Genomic DNA, 25,501 nt, shown 5'->3' with positions numbered 1-25,501 from the left:
TGCCGAAAGGAAGAGTAGGCTGGAGAACCACTACCGGACCCACAGACTGCTTAGTTTCGCATGTTTGCCACAGCACAGGGATAACCCAACAAATATTGGCAGAGCAATTTAACGGCAACTTTATAGAAATGTATAAAGAACCCAGTCATCAGAGGATTTGCAATCTGTATTACCTCCCCTGAACACATCCAGGTGCTGAAATGACTCCACTAGCATAGTGTTGTCCTACAGTATGGCGGTGTGGGGCCAGGCAGATGTGGCTAAGAACTGACTCCAGATGCCCTCTGTGGAAAATATTTATCAAATGGCAGAATCCACAAGTACACCCTAGGGAGCTGATGGCTGGGTCGTCATGGTGATGAGGCCTAACACTGTGTCCAAGGGGCTTGGGCCCCCAGGGTAAGGCCTTGGGTTTATTCAGTTGGAGCGAGTAGGTCAATGTTTTATCCCATTTTTCTTCTGATAACCTTAGCAATGTTTCAGACAGAAATACATGGCCTAGAGCTGATCTAAATCATTCTATATGGCAGAGAATCTGTTCTATGCAATGAATTTCTATCTAATGTTGCAGCCACCTGAACACACCCTTGGTATCTTCTACTGCAGTCCGGAGACTATGTACTGTCCATTAACAGATACAGTCCCAATAACATGACCATATGAACACAGTCTGTTTGTGGGGCTGACACAGTCCGGCCTAGTATCAAGTGATTTTGCTCAGTAGGGCCAGGTTTCCTCTAGCCTGGTTTGATGAAGTCTGTAATTTGGCCCAGGTTACAGTAGGTCCAATCTAAAACAATTTCAGTATGGTATGATTTGGCACCATAGCCTGGTTTCGATGCAGTCCTGATTTGGCCCTGGATAGATCCAGTCTACAGTAATTTCAGTATGGCATGATGCTATGCCAGGCTGCCAGGCCAGGAGACCACGGTGAGAGCCACTCTGCTCCGCTGCTCCTTCAGCATAGGTACCAGGGCTGAGTGGCTCATACCAGCTGTAGACAGTCCATTAACCGCCACTATCATGTCCCCACACCTAGGGAACAGAGGGGACAGAGAGGGGCACATCAACATGGATGGACCACATACAGTAGATATACACTACTTTATTAAGTACACCCCCCTCCCATGAAAATGGTTTGCTCCAACAGACAGTGAGTCACATGGCCATGGCTTGCTATTTAAAGTAGGCAGACAGGCACCAAGGAATTCAGTTACTGTTCGATTGAACGTTATAATGGGCAAAACTATTGACCGAAGCGATTTTGAGAGTGGTATGATCATTGATGTCAGGCGCTCCGGTTCCAGTATCTCAGAAATGGCCGGCCTCCTGGTCTTTTCACACACGATAGTGTCTAGGGTTTACCGAGAATGATGAGACAAACAAAAAACATCCAGTCAGTGGCAGTCCTGTGGGAAAAAACAGCTTATTGATGAGAGAGGTCGAAGGAGAATGGCAAGAATCGGACAAGCTAACAGGTGGGCCACAAACAGGCAAATAACGGCGCAGTACAACATTGGTCTGCAGAACGGAATCTTGGAAAGCACAACTTGGCGGTCCTTGTCACAGATGGGCTACTGCAGCAGACGACCACACCGGGTTCCACTCCTATCAGCTAAAAACAAGAAGAAGCGGCTCCAGTGGGCACGAGATCACCAACACTGGACAATTGAGGAGTGGAAAAACATCGTCTGGTCCATTCAATCCTGGTTCCTGTTGCATCATGCTGATGGCAGAGTCAGGATTTGGCCTAAGCAGCAGGCATGGTACAGGCTGGTGGGGGTGGTGTAATGGTGTGGGGAATGTTTTCATGGCTCATGTTAGGTCCCTTGATACAAATTGAGCAATGTTTCCATGCCCAGAAGAATTCAGACTGTTCTGGAGGCAAAGGGGTGGGTGTATCTAATACAGTGTATATGTAAGACAATATAAGATGTACTTTATTGACAATTAACAATGGTCCCGTGTGGCTCAGTTGGTAGAGCATGGTGTTTGCAACGCCAGGGTTGTGGGTTCGATTCCCACAGGGGACCAGTTCGAGATAAAAAAATGTATGAAATGTATGCATTCACTACTGTAAGTCGCTCTGGATAAGAGCGTTTGCTAAATGACTAAAATGTAAAATGTAACTTACAGAGAACGGAAATGTGTCTATATGCTCACAACCCAACAACATGACTGAAGGCTTACTTGAGGCGGCCATCGTAGTATGCAGGTGTTCCAAGGACAATGGTCTTGATGAAGAATGCCTGGTTGCTATGGTTTTCCTCGTATCCCCCGACGATGCTGAAGCCCCAGCTCCCAGGGTGACTTCTACGCAGAACAATCTCATGGCTACTGTGAAGGTAGCTGAGAGAGAGAGAATACAGAGGGAGAGAGATGGACGGAGAGAATGAGCCAGTGTTTTTAGTGACAGGGGGGAAGATAGAGGGAGGAGCAGGGAGAGAAATGGGGAAGGAGGGCAAGAGAAAGACAGAAGTGGGAGGAGCAGGGAGAGAAATGGGGAAGGAGGGCAAGAGAAAGACAGAAGAGGGAGGAAACAGAGACAGATGGGGAGGGAAAGAAAGCGATAGTGTAAGGGTGATTCAGAGGGAGGGAGAGAAACAAAGAAAGACAGCAAAAGAAAAGGAGAGAGCGTAAGAAAAAAAGAGGGGTGAGTTTGAGGCTGCTCTCTGTACCAGTCTCAGAAGGAGGAATTATGGAGAGACATTGGGGATGTCACCACATGCCTCTCAGTTGATAATCCACACTACAGCACAGTTCAGAACAACACACACACACAAACATAATCCCCCGTATGGACCTCCTTATGTAACACACACACACCCTGGCTCACACACATAATACTGACACATGAAACGAAAGACATATACATCCCAATACCTCACACACTCAAACACAATCTCCACAGATGACTTCAGGTGGACTTCAATAGTCTAAAAGGTCTTCCTCTCCTCAGCTTCACCTACACTAACATGAAACCACTAAATAAGTCAAAGCACAAACTCCCAATATCCCAAACACCCCAAGTGAGTCCAACCCAAACAGGTGTGTGTGTGTGTGAGGGTTATATTCTCTGTACCTGGGCAGGCCGAGCCACAAGACCCAAGAAGGGGACCAGGAGGAGTCGTAGTCTGAGTTGTGTGTGTGGTGGTGTGGGGGAAACAGCTGGTCCTCGGGGCTCTGAACCTGGCCCGGCTCCTCCACCATGCTGACCTCCAGGGCCCTCAGCTGGACGGAGGGCGATGCTGCGCTGGCCTTCAGGGTACCCACCGCCTCACTGTGGCTCAGGTAGGTCAGGTCCTGGCCATTGATACTCAGGAGGATGTCACCTGGAGGGAATGTGAGAGAGTGTGTGTGTGTGTGTGCGTGCGTGCGTGCGTGTGTGCGTGCGTAGGAGTGAGAGAGAGGAAAAAAAGAGAGCGGGAAACAGAGGGAGGGACAAAAAGGACAGAGAAGAACAGTTAGTTAGGGACAAATAGTCCTGAGAGACACTGACCTCTGAGACTTCAGCTGAACAGATAATGAGCACAGGAAGAGAGCCAAACCAAAAACTGACAACTGACAACCCAGCTCCCACTGGGGGATGTGAGCCATTACTCACCTCGTTTGATTCGTCCATCACGTGACAGGCAGCCGTGTGGTTGGACGCTGGTCACAAAGATGGGCAGCTCGCCGCTCTTGCTGCCCCGCCCCCCGGCCACGGTCATACCCAGAGACTCATGAGGCTCCTTCATAACAGTGATGTGTTTCTCATTACACGTCACACACTGGGACAGGTCCTACACACACACGCACACACACACACACACACACACACACACACACACACACACACACACACACACACACACACACACACACACACACACACACACACACACACACACATGATAAGAGAGGTCAGTATACAAAGATACACATGAACAGAGACAGTCAGACACACACACTCCCTTCAGGTGTGTGTACTCACTCTGTGGGTGCTGGGGCGAGCCAGGTGGGCACAGGTAGGCGCTGGGCTGGGGCTGGGGCTGGGGGAGAAGCTGTAGTGGTGGTGGTGGTGGTGATTGGGGAGGAAGTGGTCATGGCAGTACAGGTCTCTGTTGGAAGTGGAGCTTGGTGGAGGGGTAGGCTTACTGGGCCGGCCAATCAGTAGAAAAACTCTCTCGCCGCTGGCCTGTAGTCGACAGGAAAAGGGAGTAGGGTTAGCCATCAAATCAAATCAAATCACATTTTATTTGTCACATACACATGGTTAGCAGGTGTTAATGCGAGTGTAGCGAAATGCTTGTGCTTCTAGTTCCGACAGTGCAGTAATATCTAACAAGTAATCTAACAATTCCCCAACAACTACCTTATACACACAAATCTAAAGGGGTGAATGAGAATATGTACATGTAAGTATATGGATGAGCGATGGCATAGGCAAGGTGCAATAGATGGTATAAAATATGAGTAATGTAAGATATGTAAACATTATGAATAAAATACAGTATATACATGTGATTTGACTAATGTAAGATACTGTATGTAAACATGATTAAAGTGGCATTATTTAGAGTGGCATTGTATAAAGTGACTAGTGATCCATTTATTAAAGTGGCCAGTGATAGAGTCTCAGTGTAGGCAGCAGCCTCTCTGAGTTAGTGATGGCTGTTTAGCAGTCTGATGGCCTTGAGATAGAAGCTGTTTTTCAGTCTCTCTGTCCCAGCTTTGCTGCACCTGTACTGACCTCGCCTTCTGGATGATAGCGGTGTGAAAAGGCAGTGGTTCAGATGGTTGATGTCCTTGATGATCTTTTTGGCCTTCCTGTGACCTCAGGTGCTATAGGTGTCATGGAGGGCAGGTAGTTTGCCCCCGGTGATGCGTTGTGCAGACCGCACCACCCTATGGAGAGCCTTGCAGGTGATGGTGGTGCAGTTGCCGTACCAGGCTGTGATGCAGCCCGACTGGATGCTCTTGGTTGTGCATCTGTAAAGGTTTGTCAGCGTTTTGGGTGACAAGCGACATTTCTTCAGCCTCCTGAGGTTGAAGAGGCGACCACACTGTGTGTGGGTAGACCATTTCAGTTTGTCTGTTGGGCCGCCCCCAGGTGGTGAAGGTAGGAAACAACATCTCCACTTTGCTGACCCTCAACACTGGGGCCCCACAAGGGTGCGTGCTCAGCCCCCTCCTGTACTCCCTGTGCACCAACGACTGCGTGGCCATGCACACCTCCAACTCAATCATCAAGTTTGCAGATGACACAACAGTAGTGGGCTTGATTACCAACAACAACGAGACAGCCTACAGGGAGGAGGTGAGGGCACTCGGAGTGTGGTGTCAGGAAAACAACCTCTCACTCAACGTCAAATAAACAAAGGAGATGATCGTGGACTTCAGGAAACAGCAGACGGAGCACCCCACTATCCACATCGAAGGGACAGCAGTGGAAAAGTTGGAAAGTTTTAAGTTCATCGGCGTACATGTGTACGCCGATGAACTTAAAACTTCGATGTTGTTCTCTGAGGCTGACTGGAACATATTCCAGTCCGCGTGATCAAAACAATCTTGAAGCGTGGCTTCCGATTGGTCGGACCAGCGTTGAATGGTTCTCGTCACTGGTACGTCCTGTTTGAGTTTCTGCCCAAAAAACGGTAGGAGCAAGATGGCGTTGTGGTCGGATGTGCCGAAGGGAGTGCGGTGGAGGGCTTTGTATGCATTTGGAAGTTGAGTAGCAGTGGTCGAGGGCATTGCCCATGCGCGTAGCGCAATCAATATGCTGGTAGAATTTACAGTGAGGGAAAAAAGTATTTGATCCCCTGCTGATTTTGTACGTTTGCCCACTAACAAAGAAATGATCAGTCTATAATTTTAATGGTAGGTTTATTTGAACAGTGAGAGACAGAATAACAACAAAAAAATCCAGAAAAACGCATGTCAAAGATGTTATAAATTGATTTGCATTTTAATGAGGGAAATAAGTATTTGACCCCCTCTCAATCAGAAAGATTTCTGGCTCCCAGGTGTCTTTTATACCGGTAACGAGCTGAGATTAGGAGCACACTCTTAAAGGGAGCTGAGATTAGGAGCACACTCTTAAAGGGAGTGCTCCTAATCTCAGCTTGTTACCTGTATAAAAGACACCTGTCCACAGAAGCAATCAATCAGATTCCAAACTCTCCACCATGGCCAAGACCAAAGAGCTCTCCAAGGATGTCAGGGACAAGATTGTAGACCTACACAAGGCTGGAATGGGCTACAAGACCATCGCCAAGCAGCTTGGTGAGAAGGTGACAACAGTTGGTGCGATTATTCGCAAATGGAAGAAACACAAAAGAACTGTCAATCTCCCTCGGCCTGGGGCTCCATGCAAGATCTCACCTCGTGGAGTTGCAATGAGCATGAGAACGGTGAGGAATCAGCCCAGAACTACACGGGAGGATCTTGTCAATGATCTCAAGGCAGCTGGGGCCATAGTCACCAAGAAAACAATTGGTAACACACTACGTTGTGAAGGACTGAAATCCGGCAGCGCCTGCAAGGTCCCCCTGCTCAAGAAAGCACATATATATGCCCGTCTGAAGTTTGCCAATGAACATCTGAATGATTCAGAGGACAACTGGGTGAAAGTGTTGAGGTCAGATGAGACCAAAATGGAGCTCTTTGGCATCAACTCAACTCGCCGTGTTTGGAGGAGGAGGAATTCTGCCGATGACCCCAAGAACACCATCCCACCGTCAACCATGGAGGTGGAAACATTATGCTTTGGGGGTGTTTTTCTGCTAAGGGGACAGGACAACTTCACCGCATCAAAGGGACGATGGACGGGCCATGTACCGTCAAATCTTGGGTGGGAACCTCCTTCCCTCAGCCAGGGCATTGAAAATGGGTCGTGGATGGGTATTCCAGCATGACAATGACCCAAAACACACGGCCAAGGCAACAAAGGAGTGGCTCAAGAAGAAGCACATTAAGATCCTGGAGTGGCCTAGCCAGTCTTCAGACCTTAATCCCATAGAAAATCTGTGGAGGGAGCTGAAGGTTCGAGTTGCCCAACGTCAGCCTCGAAACCTTAATGACTTGGAGAAGATCCGCAAAGAGGAGTGGGACAAAATCCCTCCTGAGATGTGTGCAAACCTGGTGGCCAACTACAAGAAACGTCTGACCTCTGTGATTGCCAACAAGGGTTTTGCCACCAAGTACTAAGTCATGTTTTGCAGAGGGGTCAAATACTTATTTCCCTCATGAAAATGCAAATCATTTTATAACATTTTTGACATGCGTTTTTCTGGATTTTTTTGTTGTTATTCTGTCTCTCACTGTTCAAATAAACCTACCATTAAAATTATAGACTGATCATTTCTTTGTCAGTGGGCAAACGTACAAAATCAGCAGGGGATCAAATACTTTTTTCCCTCACTGTAGGTAGCTTTATTCTCAAATTTGCTTTGTTAAAATCCCGAGCTACAATAAATGCAGCCTAAGGATATATGGTTTCAAGTTTGCATATAGTTCAGTGAAGTTCCTTGATGGCCGTCTTGGTGTCTGCTTGAGGGGGAATGTACACAGCTGTGACTATAACTGATGAGAATTCTCTTGGTAAGTAAAATGGCCGGCATTTGATTGTAAGGAATTCCAGGTCGGTGAGCAGAAGGACTTGAGTTCCTGTATGTTGTTATGATTACACCATGAGTCGTTAATCATGAAGCAAACACCCCCACCCTTCCTCTTCCCAGAGAGGTGTTTATCTCTGTCGGCGCGATGCATGGAGAAGCCTGGTGGCTGAACCGACAACATATCCCGAGAGAACCATTTTTCTGTGAAACAGAGAATGTTACAATCTCTGATGTCTCTCTGGAAGGCAACCCTTGCTCAAATTTCATCTACCTTGTTGACAAGAGACTGGACATTGGCTAGTAGTATACTCGGGAGTGGTGGGAGATGAACACGTCTACGGAGCCTGACCAGGTGGCCGCTTCGTCTGCCCCTTCTGCGGCGCCGTTGTTTTGGGTCGACAACTGGAATTAGATCCATTGTCCTGGGTGGTGGTCTGAACAGAGGATCCGCTTCGGGAAAGTCGTATTCCTGGTTGTAATGTTGGTAAGTTGACGTTGCTCTTATATCCAATAGTTCTTCCCGGCTGTATGTAATAAGACTTAAGATTTCCTGGGGTAACAATGTAAGAAATAATGCATAAAAAAACAAAATACTGCATAGTTTCCTAAGAACTCAAAGCCAAGAGGAACTGTCCCAACTCACCCTTTCAGAAACACTGTTTCAACCCTAGCCTTACCTGTATGATCTGAGCAGCCTGTTCAGGCGTGCCATGGCGTAGGTCTTGTTCATTGACCGCCAGCACACGGTCGTTACTACACAGCCTCCCGTCCTTGGCCGCTAGGCCGCCGTCCAGCAGGTCTAACACAAACACCCCCACCTCGTCCGTCCTCCGCACCAGCTTGATGCCCAGCTGCTCTGACGAGTCCCGCTTGTGCAGGGTGATCCTCAGGCTGGCAGGGCTGGACGGGGTGCTCTCTGGGGTGGAGCAGGGGGCGTGAGGCACAGAACGAGTGGTGAAAGGGGGCGGGCGAGAGGCACAGCGGCGCTCTCTCAGGACAGTGAGCTGTAGCATGGCACAGGGGCGTGCAAACGTGGAGCGGGCAAAGTTATGGGGCACGTTGCTGATGTCTACACTGTTGACCTAGGAAGGGGGAGAGAGAGTACTTAAAGGGATATTTTGGGATTTTAGCAATGAGGCCCTTTATCTACTTCCCCAGAGTCAGATGAACTCATGGTACCATTTTTATGTCTCTGTGTCAAGTAGAAGGAAGTTAGAGGTAATTTTGCGAGCCAATGCTAACTAGCATTAGCGTAATGACTGGAAGTCTATGGTATCTACTAGCATTCTAGTAGGTACCATAGACTTCCAGTCACTGCATTAGAGATATTAGAGTAAGGAGGAGATAGGAATCCCAATGGACTATGAATGGAGGAACGTATAACGTCTCACCTAGCAGACCGTTGACCAATTGCATTTACGTTGTCATGCTATGCCACGCGGTTGCTAAGCTAATCGTCACGCAATCCCTTCTCAAAGTCAGGATCGAGAAACCTGCCTATTTTCCTCGAAAGTATGTAAAGTCACGATTGCAAAGCTATACGATATTACAGAGAACAAGTGAACTATCTCACATCTCAGAAAATATATGTAATGTTGTACTAAATTCATGCTAATTTTGTGTTTTAAAGCTAGTGCTTAATTGACCACCATTCACTCCTTGAAGGAGAGCTCTCCTTGTCCCAGAATCTCCCACTGCGTGGTCCATGGACGATGCATAGGCAACGTACACAATGGCCGTTAATACGATTCCAATGGAGTTTCCCATCACCTCAAATGTATCCTGATTGCATCTACTAGCATGCTAGCAGTTACCATAGGCTTCCAGTCATTGCGCAAACACCAGTTAGCAAATGTGCTAACGCCAGTTAGCAACTTCCTTCAAACTGCACTCAGAAACTTAAAAATGGTATCCATGAGTTCATCTGACTTTAGGAAAGTAGATAAAGCGCTTCAATGCCAAAATCCTGAAGTATCCCTATAAGAGAGGAGGATAAGAGAGAAGGAGGAAAGGGGGGGTCAAGTGATTAGGAAGAGGAAGAGTGGAGATAGAAGAAAGATTACAGCCATGCAGGACCCTCACCTGCAGTATCTGGTCTCCGGCCAGAAGCCTGCCATCTCGAGCAATGACCCCGTCACGGTAAACTTCCTGGATCACCACGTTGATAAGGGGCGTCTCGTTGCCCCCGACAATGCTGATGCCAAGTTCTACATAGGGGTTGGAGCGGTGGACCTCGATGGTGGTGATCTCACCCTCTGGAATGGACGGCAGCTTCACACAACCTGGGAGATACACATGGACATGGAAGCACATCAATCTCTTATATTCATGAATGTTTAGATTCAAGGCATTTAGAGAGGAAGGTTAAGGAAAGGAAGTGAGATGGAGGAAGTGATGTCATACCTTCTTCTGCGGAGAGGGGCGGGGACTCGGGGCAGTCCCACCCTGAGGAGGTGGAGCTGGCGGTACGGAGGAGGTGGATGCAGGGGTTACTGAGGGGTCGCTTTACCCTGGGCACCACACACTCCAACCCTACCACACCTACACAGAGAGAGAGAGGTTAGTAATACACCCACACACACCCGTACACAAGAGTTATTACTCTTACTCACTGTCCTCCTCAGTGCTCTCCTCAAAGGCAGGGTTGTCCAGTCCAGGCTCATCAGTCCACATGGGAACACTGCTGCTGGTGGTGCCACCAGGGGGCGAGGGGGAGCTCTCCTCCCGCAGGTCTGTCTCCGTCTGGAGGGAACGGGGGGACCTGGGTGGGCTGGTCACCATGGATCCCTCCTCCCCGTGATCACATGGTGGGCCCTGTAAATTGGTCTGCTGAGACCGTGTCCCCGGACACCTGGGCACAGAGAGAGAGGGATATCAGAGGTTACACAACTGGCCAATGTTCCCTCTAAGCTGTGCACGTGAGAAGCACAAGATTGAACTTCACTCAACATTCTAGAGTTTTACCCATTAGTTAACACTATCAACGTTTCCCTTTACTGTGGAAAATGTGATCGAATCAATGCAATATTAGCCACTATCAATGCAACATACCGAAAACAAAACAAACTATGCAAGAGATTTTGTTGTAGGCAGAACGCATCGCAGTAGGATACTATTGCATTGACAGGCACAATTCAAGGCCCGTACTCTACACAGACCACTGTGCCATAACCAATCAGAGCTGCAGTAGGCCTAAATGCAAATAAAGCATTTCCATATATGGATCTGTGCCATTCACTTTGAACTGGACTGTTTTTACAGCATGAGCGGTCGTGAGTAGATGAGCTTGTTTTGAGATCAAAGCGAGAACTACATGTAGTGAGCATGTGCACATTTGTACATATATGTTCATATCCTTTGCCAGTTAGTGAGTAATTAGCCCAGTTATAGATACTTTGTTGACAGCAATGGTGTAACGGTCGTCTGTGGAAGAAGGAGTAGACCAAAGCGCAGCGTGGTACGTGTTCATGATGTTTATTATAACTTGAACACTGAAACAAAAAAACAAAGTGGAACAAAACACAACAGCTCTGTCAGGTGAACACACCAAACAGAAAACAACTACCCACCCCAACCCTGTGGGGAAAAGGCTACCTAAGTATGGTTCCCAATCAGAGACAACGATTGGCAGCCGTCCCTGATTGAGAACCATACCCGGCCAAAACAAAGAAATACCAAAACACCGAAAAAAGGACATAGAATGCCCACCCTAGTCACACCCTGGCCTAACCAAAATAGAGAATAAAAACCTCTCTATGACCAGGGCGTGACAAATGGGGGAGTGATCGCTTCCTACAACAGCACAAAATGTGTGCATCTTTGAAAAGCGAGTCAGGTAAATAGCTTTTTTTGTCTTAAAGGAGCAGTGTTGTATTTTGAGACAGGCTTGAATAAGCCAAGTAGCCAATAGGCAGAGGGTAGCATCATTTGTCTGATTATCTGTATTAATGGTATGGGAATAATGTGTCACGTCCTGACCAGCAGATGGAGCTAGTGTTTTAGTTTTGGTCAGGACGTGGCATGTTTGTGTTTGTTAAATGTTGGGTTGATGATTGGGACTTCCAATTGAAGGCAGGTGTGTATAGTTGCCTTTGATTGGAAGTCCTATATAGGTGTGTGTGTTTGTCTTTGGGGTGGTGGGGAATTGTTCTGTGTTGAGCTTTGCTTTGCCAGACTGTTTGTTAGTTGTTCGTTTTTTCGTTTTTGTTATTTTGTATGTTCATTTTTGAAGATAATTAAAAATCAAGATGAGCATTCACGTACCTGCTGCGTTTTGGTCCTCCATTTCCAACGACAAGCGTGACATAATGATGCATTGTTTTGTAAAGTGGTTTCTTGCATCAAACAACACAACAACATTTTCAGTCACCTCCTTGTCTGAAGGACAAGTGGATAAACAGGTTAATGTCAAGTTCTGCATGTTTTTTTCTTCAAAAGTCTCATGTAGGCCTACATTGAACACCACACATTGGCGGCTACTGTAGGCTGAATGATCAGTTTTACCTAATTTTTACCAGCATGACACATGTGCAACCAGAGGAAAAAAAACTCTAGACCACCTTTACTCCACACACAGAGATGCATACAAAGCTCTCCCCCACCCTCCATTTGGCAAATCTGACCATAATTCTATCCTCCTGATTCCTGCTTACAAGCAAAAACTAAAGCAGGAAGTACCAGTGTCTCGCTCAATACGGAAGTGGTCAGATGACGTGGATGCTACGCTACAGGACTGTTTTGCTAGCACAGACTGGAATGTGTTCTGGGATTCATCCAATGGCATTGAGAAGTATACCACCTCAGTCATCGGCTTCATCAATAAGTGCATGAGGACGTCGTCCCCACAGTGACCATACGTACATATACCAACCAGAAGCCATGGATTACAGGCAACATCCGCATCAAGCTAAAGGCTTTCAAGGAGCGGGAGACTAATCCAGACCCCTATAAGAAATCCCGCTACGCCCAAACCATCAAACAAGCAAAGCATCAATACAGGATTAAGATTGAATCCTACTACACCGGCTCTGATGCTCGTCGGATGTGGCAGGGCTTGAAAACTATTACAGACTACAAAGGGAAACCCAGACGCAAGCTGCCCAGTGACGCGAGCCTACTAGACGAGCTAAATGCCTTTTATGCTCACTTCGAGGCAAGCAACACTGAAGCATGCACGAGAACACCAGCTGTTCTGGATGACTGTGTGATAACGCTCTCGGTAGCCGATGTGAGCAAGACCTTTAAACAGGTCAACATTCACATTGCCTACTACCGCAAGGCAAGCGGTACCGGAGCGCCAAGTCTAGGACCAAAAGTCTCCTTAACAGCTTCTACTCCCAAGCCATAAGACTGCTGAACAATTAATCAAATGGCCACCGGACTATTACATTGACCCCCCCCCCCCCCATTTGTTTTGTACACTGCTGCTACTCGCTGTTTATTATCTATGTATAGTCACTTCACCCCTACCTACATGTACAAATTACCTTTAACCTGTACCCCCGCACACTGACTCGGTACCGATACCCCCAAAATATAGCCTCATTATTTGTATTTTATTGTGTTACTTTTTATTATTTTTTACTTTAGTTTATTTGGTAAATATTTTCTTAACTCTTCTTGAACTGCACTGTTGGTTAAGGGCTTGTAAGTAAGCATTTCACGGTAAGGTCTACACTTGTTGTATTTGGCGCATGTGACAAATAAAGTTTTATTTTATTTTATTTGTCATGTTGGTAGCCATGAAGTGCTTTGAAAGGCTGGTCAGGGCTCACATCAACAGCATCCTCGCGGATACCCTAGACCCACTCCAATTCGCATACCACCCCAACAGATCCACAGCTGATGCAATCTCAATCGCACTCCACACTGCCCTTTCCCACCTGGACAAAAGGAACACCTATGTGAGAATGCTATTCATTGACTACAGCTCAGCGTTCAACACCATAGTGCCCTCAAAGCTCATCACTAAGCTAAGAACCCTGGGACTAAACACCTCCCTCTGCAACTGGATCCTGGACTTCCTGACGGGCCGCCCCCAGGTGGTAAGGGTAGGCAACAACACGTCTGCCACGCTGATCCTCAAGACTAGGGCCCCTCAGCCGTGTATACTTAGTCCCCTCCTGTATACTTAGTCCCTGTTCACCCACGACTGCGTGGCCAAACACGACTCCAGCACCATCATTAAGTTTGCTGATGACACAACACCGACAACGATGAGACAGCCTATAGGGAGGTCAGAGAACTGGCAGTGTGGTGCCAGGACAACAATCTATCCCTCAATGTGAGCAAGACAAAGGAGCTACAGGAAAAGGCGGGCCGAACAGGCCGCCATTAACATCAACAGGGCTGTAGTGGAGGGGGTCGAGAGTTTCAAGTTCCTTGTTGTCCACATCCCCAACAAACTATAATTTAATAATTGTTTTATTTGTTATTTAACTAGGCAAGTCAGTTAAGAACAAATTCTTATTTACAATGACTGCCTAGGAACAGTGGGTTAACTGCCTTGTTCAGGGGCAGAATGACAGACAAACACACCAAGACAGTCGTGAAGAGGGCACGACAAAACCTTTTCCCCCTCAAGAGACTGAAAAGATTTGGCATGGATCCCCAGATCCTCAAAAAGTTATACAGCTGCACCATTGAGAGCATCCTGACCGGTTGCATCACCGCCTGGTATGGCAACTTCTCGGCATCTGACTGTAAGGCGCTACAGAGGGTAGTGCGTACGGCTCAGTACATCACTGGGGCCAAGCTTTCTGCAATCCAGGACCTATATAATAGGCGGTGTCTGAGGAAAGCCCATAAAATTGTCAGAGACTCCAGTCACCCAAGTCATAGACTCTGTTCCCTGCTACCGCAAGGCAAGCGGTACCGGAGCGCCAAGTCTAGGTCCAAAAGTCTCCTTAACAGCTTCTACCCCAAGCCATAAGACTGCTGAACAATTAATCAAATGGCCACCGGACTATTGCATTGCCCCCTCATGTGTTTTGTACACTGCTGCTACTCGCTGTTTATTATCTATGTATAGTCACTTCACCCCTACCTACATGTACAAATGACCTTTAACCTGTACCCCCGCACACTGACTCGGTACCGATACCCCCTGTATATAGCCTCATTATTTTTATTTTATTGTGTTACTTTTTATTATTTTTTACTTTAGTTTATTTGGTAAATATTTTCTTAACTCTTCTTGAACTGCACTGTTGGTTAAGGGCTTGTAAGTACACATTTCACGGTAAGGTCTACACTTGTTGTATATGGCGCATGTGACAAATAAAGTTTGATTTTATTTTATTTGATAGAACAGCTATTTCCATGTTAAAATGTTATGGGATGCATTTTCTCCATTGTTTTTGATGGTAGGCCACTCTGGTAGCCCTACATTATGATCAAATAGCCACAGTAGCCTACTTGACCACTGTTAAAACTAACTTAAAGCGGGTACATTAAACGCGCGTCTGCGGTTCTTTCATACCTGGTTTCATTTGCCTTAATTTCTGTGTGTATAATTACCCCTGTTGCCTGCCTAGGTTTGTGAGGGATTATTCATGTCATGTTGCTCGTTAAGGTTGTGCCTTATTTGTTTTCACGTATTATACCAAGTGTGTATAAGTTTAGGAGTGTTGTTTTTTTCCCTCCTTCCGTGAGTACTGGTTTCTCTGTTGTCAAGGGCGTTTGTTTTGGTATTGTACCTGTATGTTTGTGGACTTGCCTATTAAATAACGCATTTCTGACAGCTCTGCTCTCCTGCGCTTCACTCCTTCACCTACCTCTAAACACAAGCTCCTCACAGCGCGCCTGAAGTTTCACAACATTCAAGTTTGAGCTCAGCAGACCTGAAATTTGCTCAGTGCCGAAAAAATGAGAGGGAACATTACAACTGGCTGCACATATACTGAGCTGGCATACATTTCACACACACACACTGCATGCATGAAAATATACACAACCTGCCACCATTGAGTTCAGCTCATAAACAGGTAGAACAGAAAACTTCAGGAAACCTACAGAATTGAAATAGAGCTGTGTTTCTCAACCCCTGGTAGAGGTCCCTGGGATGTTCCCGACCAGTCCCTCCGAAGGACGCTCCAAGTGCCCTGGGATGTTTCTGTTCTAATCTGATGGGAGCGGCAGTGTTCAACCACTGACTTTAAGGCAGATGTAGGACCACAAACAATGTTAAATGTCCAAGCTGACAGACACCCAATTCTGTCTCTCATGATCTCATCCCGTAATTAGCTCCATTACTGTTTTAGGGCTGGGGCAGAGGGCACTAACCATGTGGATCTGGGCCTATTAAGAACAGAGCAAAGAATTCCCAGTCCCAAAACAGACACCTCAGAGAGACCTCATTAGGGACAACTTAGAATGAGACAGATCTCACCTGCCAGAACATGAATGCCCCCTGAAGCAATTTTGCATATGCTTGTCCATCAGCTGAGGAGAAGGTGTAGTGAACATCTAGCCTTTGGCTTTGTTCAAACACTTTGAAAGTTATCCTCCCTTACTCTCTTCATTCATTCATTGAGGTAATTACTGATTGACATTGTCGGCAATCTTATTGGTTTCACCAATCCAACCTTGGCAGATCAGTGATGACTTTGAGGGAGGAAGGAAGTAAGAAAGGATGCACTTAAAAATAAGTTGAATTTTGCTTTAGTGGACCGGGCCACGGGCTGGACTGGACAGGGCAGAGTGGGGTGTCCCGTGCCCAGACAGCTGACTCAGGGAAAGCATGTTAGTGTTAACAACAGCTCATTAGCCATAGCTCGTTAAGGTAAATATCCTCTGAGACATTTCCCTAAGGATACCTACAGAATGTGGAATTCAGCAAAATAAAGGTTATCCGTTTTTAGTTGGCATTCCTCTGGTCTAGTCCAGAATCAGTCCAGAACCTCACACAGTTCAGCGTAGCCTAGTAACCAGTATGTTCCAGCTTTAACCAAATCCTTTGTTGTTGTCATGTCACAGCAGGAGTCAGGACAACAACAAACGAGTTGGCTGAAGACTAGCACCCAGGCATTAAACTCCAGATAGGTAAGATACATCTCTACACAGTAATGCAACGTTTGTCCTAATCGCTGATTCAAGCACAACGAGGTTCAGCATCAATTTATAACATGTTAGAGGCCAAATTCTACTCTGTTTCAACTGACATCTAAACAACTTTTAGTATGTTACACAGCAGACCTCCCTCACCGCGGATATAGTAGCTACACACACTTCAACACATCTCACAGCTACCACAAGCCTGCTGAGTTCCCCACCACCACACACACTGAGTTATGTGGGTTGATCACCCGATTAGAGAGGTGCTAGAACAGCCAGATGTATTACCCCACCACCACACACACTGAGTTATGTGGGTTGATCACCCGATTAGAGAGGTGCTAGGACAGCCAGATGTATTACCCTACCACCGGACTCACCATAGGTCGGGGTTGCCCTTGGCAGTGTCACAGAAAAAGTGGTTGAACAGGTCTCTGGAGTTGAAGTTTCCCAGCATGGTGAAAGTCAGAGGACATGGAGCCTCGGCCAGACAACACAACACATGACCAAGTCACTGGCTGGTAATCCCCAGTCACATGACCAGGGACCTAATAATCCCTGTGTGGTCTCCCAGTGGGGAGCTGCTTGTAAGAAACAGGTCTAGGATCAGTTGATCATAGTCAGCCCTAACCTTAAAGGTCCAATGCAGCTGTTTTTCTCTCAATATCAAATCATTTCTGGGTAACAATTAAGTACCTTACTGTGATTGTTTTTAATTAAAATTGCAAAAAGAAACCAAAAGAGCTTCTTAGCAAAGAGCAATTTCTCAATCAAGATTCTTGCTAGGACTGTCTGGAAGTGGTCTAAGTGGGGAGGAGGGAACTCCAAACTAGATGTTATTGGCAGAGAGGTTTGGAACTCTCTTTCTTATCGGTCTATTAACTAATTTACCGCATGATGATGTCTAGAGGCAGGCCAAAACTCCATCCCACCAAAACAGGCAGAAATTTTAGGTGGTCTTTTCAAACAGCTCTTACACTAAAAAGGCATTATCATATTTTTCACAATTTCACAGTATTATTCCAACCCGAAAAGTGTGGAAATATATAGCAAGCACAGGAAAATCATATTTTTGACTGCACTGGGCTTTTAACCAGTACAGGGATGAAGGTATATCTGGCCCTCTATCAGCGGTTATGGGAAACTGCTTCCCGTACGATGTTTACTAGACCCCTCCCTCCACCAGGAGTGGTGTGTGTGTGTGTGTGTCTCCACTCTACCTGTGTTTCAGGTGTGTAAGTGTGTGTGTGTGTGTGTGTGACTCCACTCTACCTGTGTTTGAGGTGTGTAAGTGTGTGTTTGACTCCACTCTACCTGTGTTTCAGGTGTGTAAGTGTGTGTGTGTGTGTGTGTGTGCCTCCACTCTACCTGTGTTTCAGGTGTGTAAGTGTGTGTGTGTGACTCCACTCTACCTGTGTTTCAGGTGTGTAAGTGTGTGTGTTCGTGCCTCCACTCTACCTGTGTTTCAGGTGTGTAAGTGTGTGTGTGCCTCCACTCTACCTGTGTTTCAGGTGTGTAAGTGTGTGTGTGTGTGCCTCCACTCTACCTGTGTTTGAGGTGTGTAAGTGTGTGTGTGTGACTCCACTCTACCTGTGTTTCAGGTGTGTAAGTGTGTGTGTGTGTGCCTCCACTCTACCTGTGTTTCAGGTATGTAAGTGTGTGTGTGTGACTCCACTCTACCTGTGTTTGAGGTGTGTAAGTGTGTGTGTGTGTGTGTGTGACTCCACTCTACCTGTGTTTCAGGTGTGTAAGTGTGTGTGTGTGTGTGTGCCTCCACTCTACCTGTGTTTGAGGTATGTAAGTGTGTGTGTGTGTGTGCCTCCACTCTACCTGTGTTTCAGGTGTGTAAGTGTGTGTGTGTGTGTGTGTGTGTGTGTGTGTGCCTCCACTCTACCTGTGTTTCAGGTGTGTAAGTGTGTGTGTGTGTGTGTGCCTCCACTCTACCTGTGTTTGAGGTGTGTAAGTGTGTGTGTGCCTCCACTCTACCTGTGTTTCAGGTGTGTAAGTGTGTGTGTTCGTGCCTCCACTCTACCTGTGTTTGAGGTGTGTAAGTGTGTGTGTGCATGACTCCACTCTACCTGTGTTTGAGGTGTGTAAGTGTGTGTGTGTAACTCCACTCTACCTGTGTTTGAGGTGTGTAAGTGTGTGTGTGTGTGTGTGACTCCACTCTACCTGTGTTTCAGGTGTGTAAGTGTGTGTGTGTGTAACTCCACTCTACCTGTGTTTGAGGTGTGTAAGTGTGTGTGTGTGTGTGTGTGTGACTCCACTCTACCTGTGTTTCAGGTGTGTAAGTGTGTGTGTGTGTGACTCCACTCTACCTGTGTTTGAGGTGTGTAAGTGTGTGTGTGTGTGCCTCCACTCTACCTGTGTTTCAGGTGTGTAAGTGTGTGTGTGTGTGTGACTCCACTCTACCTGTGTTTCAGGTGTGTAAGTGTGTGTGTTCGTGCCTCCACTCTACCTGTGTTTGAGGTGTGTAAGTGTGTGTGTGACTCCACTCTACCTGTGTTTCAGGTGTGTAAGTGTGTGTGTGTGTGTGTGTGTGTGACTCCACTCTACCTGTGTTTGAGGTGTGTAAGTGTGTGTGTGTGTGTGTGTGTGTGTGTGTGTGTGTGTGACTCCACTCTACCTGTGTTTGAGGTGTGTAAGTGTGTGTGTGTGTGACTCCACTCTACCTGTGTTTGAGGTGTGTAAGTGTGTGTGTGTGTGTGACTCCACTCTACCTGTGTTTGAGGTGTGTAAGTGTGTGTGTGTGTGACTCCACTCTACCTGTGTTTGAGGTGAGCCTCCAGGTCACAGCGGGGCATGCTGAGGCTGCAGGCCGGGGCCAGGGGACAGGACACAGACAGCTTGTCAAGCAGCTTGTGTACCAGGATGCTGCTCCGCCTGCACACCTGCAGATGTAGCCGCTCCCGGTCCAGCGGGCAGAAGTCCCGCTCCTGGAGGAAGCTGCGGAGGCACCGGGCACAGAAGGTGTGTCCGCAGGGTGTGTCCAGGGGCTGGACCAGGGGCTGCAGACAGATGTGACACACCAGGTCATCGTCCACCTCCAGGCGGTAGTTATAGAGGTGGTTCTCCCAGGCCCGGTGGATCTGACCACACTCTGGACACAAGGCCTCCAGCACGGGCTCCACCGGCCGTGCCGGACCCACCTGGATGGATAGGGGAAAGCAGATGTTGGAGGACCATGGAAGTTGAATAGAACAGCTTGATTGAATGAATCCCAGAGAAAGTCATTAATAGGTTGTTATGATGCAATTACCATGTAATGTGTATGAAATACCAGGTAGATAGTGGATTGGAGACAATACACACACACACAGATATGAAGGAAAAAACGGCAAAACAAAACATCTGTTATGTGCCTTTTAATGCTAGGTTCACTTCACCCACCTCCCAGCCGGGGCTGCCCATGTCAGGACCGGGGCTCCAATCGCCAGGCACAGTATTTGGCACAGTCGTCACTGGAGTTACAGGTCGGGAGGTTACGGGCAGGTGGGGAGGGGGGCGTCCTATCCCATAAGCCTCAGAGGGTGAGCTGGTGACTGAGAGGACAGCCACCCCCCAGTGGCCAATCAGACATCACCCTGTAGGTCAGAGGTCAAAGAGCAGGGGTTAAACAGATGGGAAATTAAACAAAGTGTTTGTGTGTGTGTCTCTGAGTGTGTGTGCATGTGAGAGTGTACTCATGCACATTATAGTACTGTATCACGTGGTGAATATTTGCTTTGTATGAGTGTATGTGTGACAATGTATGTGTGCGTGTTTATGTGTGTGTGTGTGTATATGTGTGTGTGTGTGTGTGTGTGTGTGTGTGTGTGTGTGTGTGTGTGTGTGTGTGTGTGTGTGTGTGTGTGTGTGTGTGTGTGTGTGTGTGTGTGTGTGTGTGTGTGTGTGTGCAGATGATGTAGTGCCGATCCTGCTCACTAATCGGTCAGTGTAATCTCACTTTCGCCTGCTGCAATCATCCAATCCCACAGAGAGGGAATTATCTGGGATTGAATCAGAGAGGACATGGGTATGGATAAGAGGAAGGAGAGAGAGAGGGATAGAGGGAGAGTGAATGAGAGAGAGAGAGCGGGAGAGAGAGATAACAAGAGAGCGAGAATGAAAGAGTGAGAGGGGAGAAAGAAAATAGGAGAGAGAAGAGATAGATGCAGAGAGAGAAGGGAAAATAATGACAGGGAGCAAGGGTAGATTAGAGAGAGGGTAGAATGGGAAAACAAAAGAGTAGAGAGATACAATGGAAAAAGAGAGACAAAGACTGAAAGCGAGAGAGAGAAGGGTGATATAGAGAGAAGGGTGATATAGAGAGAGAAGGGTGATATAGAGAGAAGGGTGATATAGAGAGAGAAGGGTGATATAGAGAGAAGGGTGATATAGAATGAGGGTGATATAGAGAGAGAAGGGTGATATAGAGAGAAGGGTGATATAGAGAGATGGGTGATATATAAAGAGGGTGATATAGAGAGAGAAGGGTGATATAGAGAGAAGGGTGATATAGATAGAGAGTGATAGAGAGAAGGGTGATATAGAGAGAAGGGTGATATAGAGAGAAGGGTGATATAGAAAGAGGGTGATATAGAGAGAGAGCGGTGATATATAGAGAAGGGTGATATAGAGAGAAGGGTGATATAGAAGAGGTTGATATAGAGAGACGGGTGATATAGAGAGAAGGGTGATATAGAATGAGGGTGATATAGAGAGAAGGGTGATATAGATAGAGAGTGATAGAGAGAAGGGTGATATAGAGAGAAGGGTGATATAGAGAGATGGGTGATATATAAAGAGGGTGATATAGAGAGAAGGGTGATATAGAAAGAGGGTGATATAGAGAGAAGGGTGATATAGAAAGAGGGTGATATAGAGAGAGAGCGGTGATATATAGAGAAGGGTGATATAGAGAGAAGGGTGATATAGAATGAGGGTGATATAGAAAGAAGGGTGATATATAAAGAGGGGGATATAGAGAGAAGGGTGATATATAAAGAGGGGGATATAGAAAGAGGGTGAAATAGAGAGAAGGGTGATATAGAGAGAAGGGTGATATAGGGAGAAGGGTGATATAGAAAGAGGCTGATATAGAGAGAGAGGGGTGATATATAGAGAACGGTGATATAGAGAGAAGTGTGATATAGAAGAGGTTGATATAGAGAGAAGGGTGATATAGAGAGAGAAGGGTGATATAGAGAGAAGGGTGATATAGAAAGAGGGTGATAGAGAGAAGGGTGATATAGAGAGATGGGTGATATAGAAAGAGGGTGATATAGAGAGAAGGGTAATATAGAGAGAAGGGTGATATATAAAGAGGGTGATATAGAGAGAAGGGTGATAGAGAGAGAATGGTGATATATAAAGAGGGTGATATAGAGAGAAGGGTGATATAGAGAGAGAAGGGTGATATAGAGAGAAGGGTGATATAGAAGAGGTTGATATAGAGAGAAGGGTGATATAGAGAGAGAAGGGTGATATAGAGAGAAGGGTGATATAGAAAGAGGGTGATAGAGAGAAGGGTGATATAGAGAGATGGGTGATATAGAAAGAGGGTGATATAGAGAGAAGGGTAATATAGAGAGAAGGGTGATATATAAAGAGGGTGATATAGAGAGAAGGGTGATAGAGAGAGAATGGTGATATAGAAAGAGGGTGATATAGAGAGAAGGGTGATAGAGAGAGAATGGTGATATATAAAGAGGGTGATATAGAGAGAAGGGTGATATAGAGAGAAGGGTGATATAGAGAGAAGGGTGATATAGAGAGAAGGGTGATATAGAAAGAGGGTGATATAGAGAAAGGGTGATATAGAGAGAAGAGTGATATAGAAAGAGGGTGATATAGAGAAAGGGTGATATAGAAAGAGGGTGATATAGCGACAAGAAAAACAAGTGGAAGACTGCCAACTGATCACTGACAGCGACACTTGGGGAGTGAACTTTGCCTTGTTCCTGCAGGCATGTGTGTGTGTGTGTGTGTGTGTGTGTGTGTGTGTGTGTGTGTGTGTGTGTGTGTGTGTGTGTGTGTGTGTGTGTGTGTGTGTGTGTGTGTGTGTGTGTGTGTGTGTGTGTGTGTGTGTGTGTGCAGCTCTGAAACACAGCCATCCACTCCTACAACTCCCCAAGGCTGAGCCGTCCTCAGAACTAATGCATTGCGCACTCATCATTTTCATTGTGTCTCCGTCCAAAGCCATTTAGACTCACTTCCCATACTACAGTACTCTAGCCATGTCCCTGAGCTCATAAACACACATGGACACAACGAGGCGTACCAAGCTAGTAGCACCTGACTACCAGCCTCTACATTTATCTCCTTTCCTCCATCTGCATGGATCGGAAAGAAACGGAGAGATCATAGCAAATGCTCAATAGGCGTCTACCACATTGTTTTCACCCTTTCCTGTGTATTTCAGATCGGAGGAAGGAAGCCCCTTCAGACTGTTGAGATGCAGCCTCCTGTCTGTGTGAGGGTCTACCCCTGTCTCCATGGCTACAGAGCATGCTCAGTAGAGCTTGACATTCAGAGCTGTGTAGATAGAGATGGATAGATAGACATGGATAGATAGAGATGGATAGATAGAGGGGTGTTCTCTCTCTTTCTATTTGTGTACACTTCTATCTGCTGCTGGCTATATTTTCAATGTTCTGAACGCTTCCAGCCCTTCTGACTATACCACTGCCGTTTTTGCCTTTCTTCATGGCTGTTGTTTCCATGACTACGTGCCTCTGTGTAACTTGTATCCATGACAACCTGCTCCTGTCTCCTTGACTGCTGGTCCCCTTTTCCCTCCTTAAAGTTCCACTACCTTCCTGTGTGTGTGTGTGTGTGTGTGTGTGTGTGTGTGTGTGTGTGTGTGTGTGTGTGTGTGTGTGTGTGTGTGTGTGTGTGTGTGTGTGTGTGTGTGTGTGTGTGTGTGTGTGTGTGTGTGTGTGTGTGTGTGTGTGTGTGTGTGTGTGTGCCTGCCTCTGTGTCTATCCTGCAGCTGGAGATGCATTATTCATGTGGACACAAGGCTCCTCTGTTCCCATAACAAAGATCTGACATAATTTTATCACGCAAACACACACGCGCGCACGCACATGTACACACACAGTGGATGCTCTTGGGGTATGATTTTGTGGGTAAGTGCAGTGTCTTTCAACCACTACTGTGAATGAGTTTGAAATGCAAGACTAATGCAGTCTCTAAGTTAGATCTCTCTCGTTCTCTCCCATCTCTCTCTCTCATGCTCTCTCTCTCTGCCTCTCTTTCCCTCTCTCTCTAACTCTCTCTTCCTCTCTATCTCTCTCTGTCTCTCTCTCTCTGCCTCTCTCTGCCTGTCTCTCTCTGATGTCTCTCTCTATTTGTCTCTCTTTCCCCCCCTCTCTCTCTCTCTCTCTGCCTCTGTCTCTCTCTCTTTCTCTCTGCATGTTTCTCTCTCTCTTCCTCTCTATCTCTCTCTCTCTCTCTGATGTCTCTCTCTATTTGTCTCTCTTTTCCCCCTCTCTCTCTCTCTCTCTCTTTCTCTCTGCATGTTTCTCTCTCTCTGTCTCTCTCTCTCTCTTTCCCTCTCTCTCTCTGCATGTCTCGCTCTCGCCCTCTGTGTGCATCCTTCTGCCAGCACTTTACAGCAGTTACAAGAGCACTTAAATATGATCTTACTTTCAACATCATTGGATTGCAGCAGCAAATGTCATTAAATACTGTGCTGCATTACATAAGACTGAGAAATATTTAATAGCTTCTAGGCAGCACAGGATCTGATATGATTTTCCCAGAACAGCACTTATCTCTCTCAAATTGTGTGCATATGTGTGTGTGTCATTGTCTTTGCTGTGTTACACGGCGCCTTATGGCCACCATGTTATTGTATTGTTATTCCAAAGGCTTGCTTTCCCTTGCTCTCTCTATTGATACCAGTAGCAGACAAGGCGTTGCAGCTGTCACTGCCTACAGCGACTCAGCGACTAATGCACAAATGAAATGCACCGGATAATGCACAAAGAAGATGACGTCTGTCCTGTTGCCTACCCAAATAAATGGATAGGCCTTGGCTATAACATTTAGGCTACAGCAATCTTGCATGTCTGTCAGACAAGGGGGAAACGCGATGTCTTCTTGCCCTCTGGTACAGTTGATCACGTTAATTAATAAGGTAGTAGGCTAATAAAACGACAATCCCTGGGCAAAATACCACTACCATGACTTTCAAGAGCATAATCCTTTTGTAATTCTTTGCAAAAAGGAATACAACTTCAATATGCAATTTTCACTCCATGGTTCGTTTCAATGTGTAGAATAGCAATTGTAAAAAGCGGACTAAAATAATGACTTATTATGAAGGGGAGAAAAAAATGCATATCGCAAAGGCTATCTATTCAAATTGCAGGATACCCATTTCATTCACTGCCCTATCTCAAAGGCATCATATAATGGTTTAGATGACAGTAACACAATTCTTATCATTTGGGCTGGTGAGCGAACCAGCCGGAGTGTCTGTCTGATTGTCAGATTCCCTCCTCCCTTCCTTCTCGGTCCGTGGAATAGCGCGGAGATAGATGGCTCATGGACAGACAATAGCGACTTCAATAAAGCTATATAGACATCGTGACAGTGAAGATGTGTGAGCAGAATACATGCATTATATTACCTATTCCGGCTTCTCCTTGGTGCAGAGAACTCTGGCCCCGAGAGGGGACAATTACCGGACCTCGATCACACATTCACCGCAAGAAGACGAACAGCAGCAGCCGCACATAAAACGCCCCCGTGCGGTTTGCGGTGAAGCACCCGCCCACTGCTCTGTTCCAGCAGTCAGTCAAGGAGATAGGGGCGGGGTCTCGCAATGTCAATCTAAAAATGAAATTAGAGACTTCATT

General features: G+C 46.5%; 1 protein-coding gene across 1 annotated transcript; it reads right to left on the bottom strand.

Annotated features, from left to right (window-relative positions):
* Positions 1-283: 283 nt before the first annotated feature.
* LOC106590447 (ligand of Numb protein X 2) lies at positions 284-25,424 on the bottom strand. Its single transcript, XM_014181504.3, has 12 exons — positions 25,273-25,424; positions 20,043-20,236; positions 19,419-19,801; positions 10,211-10,449; positions 10,002-10,139; positions 9,681-9,880; positions 8,276-8,680; positions 3,974-4,177; positions 3,605-3,782; positions 3,083-3,332; positions 2,191-2,349; positions 284-1,035 (listed from the first exon to the last, which is right to left on the bottom strand). Exons 2-12 carry the CDS (start codon positions 20,061-20,063, stop codon positions 900-902), a joined length of 2,313 nt encoding a protein of 770 aa, XP_014036979.3. The 5' UTR covers positions 20,064-20,236; positions 25,273-25,424; the 3' UTR covers positions 284-899.
* Between the last annotated feature and the right edge of the window lie 77 nt (positions 25,425-25,501).

The sequence above is a fragment of the Salmo salar genome, chromosome 29, assembly GCF_965601325.2.
Source record: "Salmo salar chromosome 29, fSalSal1, whole genome shotgun sequence".
Taxonomy (NCBI): domain Eukaryota; kingdom Metazoa; phylum Chordata; class Actinopteri; order Salmoniformes; family Salmonidae; genus Salmo; species Salmo salar.
The sequence above is the reverse complement of the archived record's forward strand: the minus strand, read 5'-3'. Positions and strand labels throughout refer to the sequence as shown.

What these genes read in the sequence shown, in the direction of transcription:
- LOC106590447 (XM_014181504.3), bottom strand. Translation starts at nt 20,063, where the DNA reads ATGGGCAGCCCCGGCTGGGAG. An exon ending in GCCCCTCTCCGCAGAAGAAG is followed by an intron (nt 9,881 to 10,001) that starts GTATGACATCAC and finishes TGTATCTCCCAG; the next exon opens with GTTGTGTGAAGCTGCCGTCC. An exon ending in AGGCTGCTCAGATCATACAG is followed by an intron (nt 4,178 to 8,275) that starts GTAAGGCTAGGG and finishes TGTCGACTACAG; the next exon opens with GCCAGCGGCGAGAGAGTTTT.